Raw genomic sequence first — 7,137 nt, 5'->3', positions numbered from 1 at the left:
GTGTTTCACCATGGGGGTGGTTTGAAAGAGACGACAATGGAATGCTCTAATACCTTGATGGTAAAGTGGAGCGATTCCCCAAGTTGGACATTGACTTTGTTAATTTTAAGGATTTAGAGGAGATTTTCAGAGGTCTAGGATACAGAGTACAAGATTATGTATTGGCAAGACCCCACTGCCCCTGACCTAGAGTCTAGCCTCCACATTTTGAAAGGTGACAAAGAAATTAACCAGATGTGTGATAACAAGATAGCAAATTTGAAAACCGGTGAGTTATATATGTATTTTGATCATCCTGTGAGCCAACCAGTTGTGAATGAAGCAGGAGATGTTCCTGTAGAGTTGAGTGATTCCTCCACTAATGATGGTTATGAGAGCACTGAATATGAGGCTTATAAGCCTCCCCCACGTGGTTATGAGACACTCAGCAACAGTAGTAGTGCGGAGTTAAGCTCAAGGAATAGGTCCAGGAACAAGAGTAAGAAGGACACACCCAAAAAGAAAATGACACCTAAGAAGAAGAGAGCAACGCCTGAGAAAAAGACTATGACACCTGTGAAGAAAAAAGTTAATGATGATGATGGCCTATCTCCTAAAACCAAGAAGAAGAATAATAAGAGATATATGGAGAAGACAAGAAGAATATTTTGGATAGGGATGAGGCTGTGAATGGGCCAAGGCAAGGGCAACATGCTAGAGACAAGGGTCCAAATTGTAATGACATTATGGGTGAGGTTCAAAGTCCAAATGAAGTGTCTAGAACAGGGGCCAATGATGAGCCCATAGTGCAGGAGGTAGATTCTGATATTGACAAGCCATATCAATATGAATTAGAAGCATTCAAATCTCGAATTTCTTCTGATGATGAAGTCAGAAAGCCTAAATTTCATGAATTTGATGATGACACTAGTTATGGTGAAGTGGATTTCGAAGTTGGAGAAATTTTTGACACTATGGCACAATTCAAGAAATCATTGAAGGACATGTTTGTTTTTGAAGGAAAAGAGTTAGAGTATATAAAAAATGAAAAGCATAAAGTGAGAGCAAAGTGTGCTGAAAAGGGTTGTTCTTGGCTAATCCTAACTTCCTGGAACAGCCAGGAACTGTGTTTTCAAGTTAAAACATATGTTAAGGAGCACACTTGTGGTAAAAATCTTACAAGCAACATGGAAAGTAGATCATGGGTTACAAGCAAGCTAGTGAAGAGGTTGGTCACACAGCCGTAACTATCACCTAAGGAAACTTTAGAGCACATGAAAGAGGACTATAATGTCCATACCCACCCTAAACAGCTAGAGAGAAGGTTATATGAAATGAAAAGGAGCAATTTAGGGAGGTTAGAAATTACTTGTGTGAGCTTCATAGGAGTAATCCAGAGTCAACAACTATAGTGGATGTCATCCCCCAACCTGAATCACCACCTGTGTTTGACAAGCTATACATATCATTGGATGCATGCAAACGTGGATTCAAGGCAGGATGTCATCTTTTAATTGGGCTAGATGGCTGTCACCTAAAGGGTTATTTTGGTGGCCACCTCCTTTCAGTCATGGCTCAAGATGCTAACAACCACTTCTTCGTAATTGCTTATGTTGTGGTTGACAGTGAATGTACTGAAACATGAAGGTGGTTTCTAACTCTCTTCCAGGAGAACCTAAGCTCATGCACTGAATTTGGTTAGAATTTTATTTCTGATCAACAGAAGGTTTGTTAAGTATTTATGTGTTAATTATTGTGTTGATACTGAATTTTATTTTATGTGTTGTTTTATTTGATACCCAATCTGAATTATTAATCCAACGATTGTGTGCCTATTGTGTGGAAAGAATTGGAGGTTGCTCTTCAAGAAGTTATGCCACGGGCGCATCACAGGAACTGTGTCCTCCACATCTGGAAATATTTTGTTAAGCAATGAAAAGACAAACAATCCAAGGGACTAGTGTGGCAATGTGCAAGGAGTACAACAACTCCTGAGTTTCGTGCAAATATGGACAAGTTGAAATCGGTGAACCAGCCAGCCGGGGAGTATCTCTCCAAATTTCGTGAATCTGCATGGACTAAAAGTCAATTCTCTCACTATCCGAAGGTTGATAACATCACTAACAATATGTGTGAGGTTTAGAATGTTAAGATTGTGGAGTATAAGAGCAAGCCAATTTTGACAATGTGTGAGGCTTCAAGGTGTTATATAATGAGAAAACTGGCTGGACATAAGAAGATGCTAAGTAATTATCATGGAAAATTGGCTCTGTGCAACAGCAAAGGTTGGATGAATTCATTAAGCCTGGAAGCACTAAGTGGACAGTAGAGTGGACTAGAGATGATGAAAGAGTTATCTTTGAGGTTCAAAGACGCCAAAGCAAGCTTGGAATGAATCTAAAGGAAAAGGCCTGCACTTGTAACCTATGGCAGCTTACTGGTAATTCTCTAGTACTAGTAATTTGTAGTTACTATTATCTACATTAATGTTGAGATTTCCAATAAGGCAATTTGTTGCAGGCATACCATGTAAACATGTAGTTGCTGTAATCTCTAGGCTGTGGAAGCTTAACTTGAAGCCTGGAGATTTTGTGCATGAGTGACTTACCATGGATGCCATGTGTGCCACTTATGGTATAACAATTCAACCTGTAAATAGCAAGGTTGCGACAATCGAACCGGTCATTGAACCGATCGAGTAACTGGTTCATTGGTTCAATGGTCCAACCGCGGTTGAACCATGGTCAAACCGGTTTCGTTAAATATAAAATAAAATTATTAAAAATACAATATACTACAACTTAATCAGCAACAATGTGAATTCCACAATGTGAAATCATGGCATAAATTAAAGATACATCATGTTTAGTTCCACAATTTGAATTCTATATTCTGTAATGTATTCTTCTAAATTGTTTCAATCATTCATATAATAATAAAATTTAAAATTTCATAACCCACCTACTAACTAAACTAAATCTCATCTCATCATTAAAATTCTACATTCAAATTCAAATATTACAATTTATAACTAAAAGAAATCATGGCATAAAATACTATATCCATATTCAATCAACAATCACCAACAATCAATAATAATATCAATAATTATTTAATTAGACAAAACTCACTCAATTAATGCCAAATTACTAATTAGAAATAGCTATGAACCAATCTCAATAGCAACATTTTCTCAAGATGTGCAAAACAAACTATCCCCTGCCCCATTAAAACCCAACTTCTCAGCCATTAGAGCAAAATAAAAACCTCAGCCAATACAACAATTACAGTAAAATTCAGAATTACGGCAATTTAAAATCCAAAATTATATCAATTCTGTTCAGCATTATAAAATTATACCAAAATTCAATTCAGCATTCAAAATCCAGGATCCAAAATTATATCAAAATTAGGAGGATAATTAGAAGAATACATTACAGAATATAGAATTCCACAATGTGATCACTAGTTTTCAACATTTATTCTCTATACTCTGTTACCACTGTATTCCATTAACAGAAACATGGAGAAGATTACGAATTTCCATAAACAATGTAGTGAAGTGCATCATAGCACTATCAACTGATAATAAAAAAAACAGCAACAAACAAGTGAAGCAACTCAGAAATCAGAATAAATAAAATTAACAAATAATCAATGACTCATTCCACACAAACAGAGGAAACAATCAAAAACTAAAGTAAAAAGGGAGAAAGTCAGTGAAAATAAAGAAGACCACGAAGAAGATGTTGAGGAACGACGAGGATTGAAGAACTCATGGTGACGGCGAAGAGTCCAATGCGGAACGGGTATGTTCGCGCTTCGCAGAGCGTGGTGCTCGATACACACACACAGAGAGAGAGAGAGAGAGAGAGAGAGAGAGAGAGAGAGATGGCTCCAAGACAGAGGAATTTTGACAATGAGAAAGAGACAGCCGACGACGGCGAGGACAGAGGCGGGCTTCACAACGAGCACAGAGACAGTGAGGAGAAGAGTGGCGGCGGCTGAGACTGGGAGTGAGAGAGACACTGAAACAATGAGAACAATCCATGCACATCAACCTTAGACACAGCTCCACTGCCTCCTTCCTCCGCCGCTTCCGAGGGCTCCGATCATTCTTCTGCTCCTCTCCAAAGCTGCCACCTTTGAAATTAGGGATTTTGCCAGTAAAAGTGAGACTGAGAATGAGCGAGAAGGGAGAGGGGTATTTGGGGGGTCTTCTCGTGTTTTGTTTTCTCTTTTTTTTTAAAAAAAAAAATCAAAACGGCACCGTTTTGATGTGAATGAGAGAACCGGGCCTTCGAAAAAACTGACTGGTTCAGTCGGTTCACCGGTTAACTACTGGTTTGACCGATTTTTTCACCAATTTTTTACAGACTGGTTTTAAGCGTTAAGGCCGGTCCGGTTTTCAAAACCTTGGTAAATAGTGAAGAATTTTGGGAGACATCAGATGCTTTTAGGTTAGTGGCACCTGCCATCAAAAGATCCCCTGGTCGTCTTAGGAAGAGAAGAACTATTGATCCTGTGTTTGAGAGCCAATTAACAGGGAACAAAGTGAAGAAGGCCTTCGAGATGACATGTAGCAAGTGAGAAAAAAAGGGTCACTATTATAAGACATGTAAGGGAGCTTCAAGTAATTTCAATTGGCAACCAAAGAAGAAGAAGGCAAGACAATCAAAAGTATAATAATTAGGCTAGTATTAGTATTTACAGGGATTTAAATGTCTTATAATGTAAGTATTGAAGGGGTTTATGTGTCTTGCAAATGGTTTAATGATGGCTTCATGTGTCTTAGAAATGGTTTAATGAGGGATTTGTGTGTCTCCTAAATGTCTTATTATCGTTTACAGGGTGATAACCCAGCTAATATTGCACCTAAATCTGGTGCTGCTCCATCTGCAGTACTAGATCCTGTGGTTAGTTTATGACTCATTTATGTTATTAAATTATGGTGTGACTTAAAATAGGATACCTAATATTGTGCAAAAATTATAGGCCAAAGCAAGGAAGCATAAGAAGTTAACAAGAAATGTTACTCTAATGACACTTCAACAAATAGGAGAAGAAATTTCAGTGTCACAGTCTACTCCTACAAATGAGGTAATAGTAGTGAAAAACCTAACATTGTAACTGAATTTTTAATGTCATGCTCAGATTCTAATTCACATTATGTTTTGTCAAAAAAAAAAGGCTCAAAACATCAATGAATATAGTAGTGAAAATGGTAATGGATCACTTGCACCAAACCCAGCTATACCTAATCCAACGGCCCTAGACCCAACCACAGCTACAAGCAATCATGTCTTGCAAAATATGATCAACAGCCCACAGATTTCTGCTCCATTCAGGAAGAAGCATCCAATTCGTAAGTCATTGACACCTCAAGTTCATGGGCCGTTACTTCCACCCACTGTGCCCACAAACCAAGCCCTATTAACCCAACCAAGATTGCTACAAGATCAACTAAGTCCATTGAAATTTCTCTCGAGACACAGGCAGCAACTAGTGCTGGCACAGCAGCTAGGATGTTCCAATTCATCCCAACACCAGGACTCAAACAAGGAATCATGGGACCAAGCTTCGGAGCACCACCAAACTTTAAAAAATTTGGCTCCACTGCACTACCTTCCAAAGCTCCACAAAAAAATGAGGACTAGATAGTTATGGCTAGTATTTTGGATATATAGTATTGATCAAATTGGATAGTATTTTGTAATTCATGTCTGAATGCAAACTATGCATAGTATTGGTTAAGTATTTTGGAACTTCTAGTACTTGAACACTTTATTTAGTTACCAGGGGATACTATGTATTGGCATGTAGGTGTTGCCTTTGTGAGATGTTACATGCCGTAAGTAGTTTGCAACTTTCTATATATTAAATATTTGTGTTTCAAGCTAGAGATTTTCATTGCTTATTGAATTCGCTTTATTCTTGATTCAATGAAATTGTATGAAAACACACTTCAAATAACAAAACACAAAAAAATTGTCACTTCAATTCAAAATAGTGAAAAATACTAAAAGACCATAAATCACATTCTTACTTGCAATTTAACTCACAACAATCTTTCCATCATCAAAATCCAACAATTTTTACATCTCAGTTACCATCCTTAATGTGCATCTAACATATAATATTAATACCCAAAATAAGTTATAATTTTTTACATCCTATTAGATTGAAGTGCAGTAAAAAAAATCCAAGAGCAACGGCAATGAAAAATGCCATGATGATACATCCATTTTATCTTGTGTAACTTCTTCTTTAAACTCCATCATATAGCTTAATCTCAATTTCTTTAATTTTGTTCTCTGACTCCTTTAATCTACCATGAACTTCCATCTTCTACACTTTCACCATCGTATAGTCAGACTCAGCCACTTAAAATATTTGCAATGTGTTGAAGGAGTCTACAATTACGAATAAGAGTAAAGTATCGTTTTTGTACCCAACGTTTGGGGTAAGTCCCAAAGTTATCCCTAACGTTTCAATCATCCTATTTAAGTCTCCAAAGTTTCAAAACTGACTCAATGTTGTCCTGTCGTTAGGGATCCGTTAACAGAATTGACGACGGGACAAAATTGAGACAATTTTGAAACGTTAGGGACTTAAATAGGACGAAAATGTTAGGAACAAAAAAGATACATAGAAATAAATTTTAATTTTATCCTTCAATAATATCATTTTTTTACTATACATAGTATTCAATTATTTTTTAATCACATCTAAGTAAATTACACTTAATCATATTACTTTCATTTTAAATAAATTAATTTTTTTATAATTTTACTCTTAAATATTTTTAGTTATCATGAAATGTTTGTAGAATGACTAGTATATAAACTTGCAGAAAAGAAAAAAATAATACGTATACAATAAAATATAAATTATACATTTTGTCTCTAATATATTAAACTTCTTTAAAATTATAAAAAATTAAATTTATTTAAAATAAAAGTAATGTGATTAAGTGTAATTTATTTAGATGTAATTAAAAAATAATTGAATACTATGTACAGTAAAAAATTAATATTATTGAAAGATAAAATTAAATTAAAATTTATTTTTATGTATCGTTTTTGTCCCTAACGTTTTCGTCCTATTTAAGTCCCTAACGTTTCAAAATCGTCTCAATTTTGTCCCACCGTCAATTTC

General features: G+C 35.9%; 1 protein-coding gene across 1 annotated transcript; it reads left to right on the top strand.

Annotated features, from left to right (window-relative positions):
* The first annotated feature begins 725 nt into the window (after positions 1-725).
* On the top strand, positions 726-2,582 carry LOC140177593 (uncharacterized). The gene is made up of 5 exons (XM_072210723.1): positions 726-1,207; positions 1,366-1,610; positions 1,920-2,116; positions 2,260-2,419; positions 2,500-2,582. Exons 1-5 carry the CDS (start codon positions 726-728, stop codon positions 2,580-2,582), a joined length of 1,167 nt encoding a protein of 388 aa, XP_072066824.1.
* Positions 2,583-7,137: the final 4,555 nt, after the last annotated feature.

This window comes from Arachis hypogaea, chromosome 13 (genome assembly GCF_003086295.3).
Source record: "Arachis hypogaea cultivar Tifrunner chromosome 13, arahy.Tifrunner.gnm2.J5K5, whole genome shotgun sequence".
NCBI lineage: Eukaryota > Viridiplantae > Streptophyta > Magnoliopsida > Fabales > Fabaceae > Arachis > Arachis hypogaea.
The sequence above is the reverse complement of the archived record's forward strand: the minus strand, read 5'-3'. Positions and strand labels throughout refer to the sequence as shown.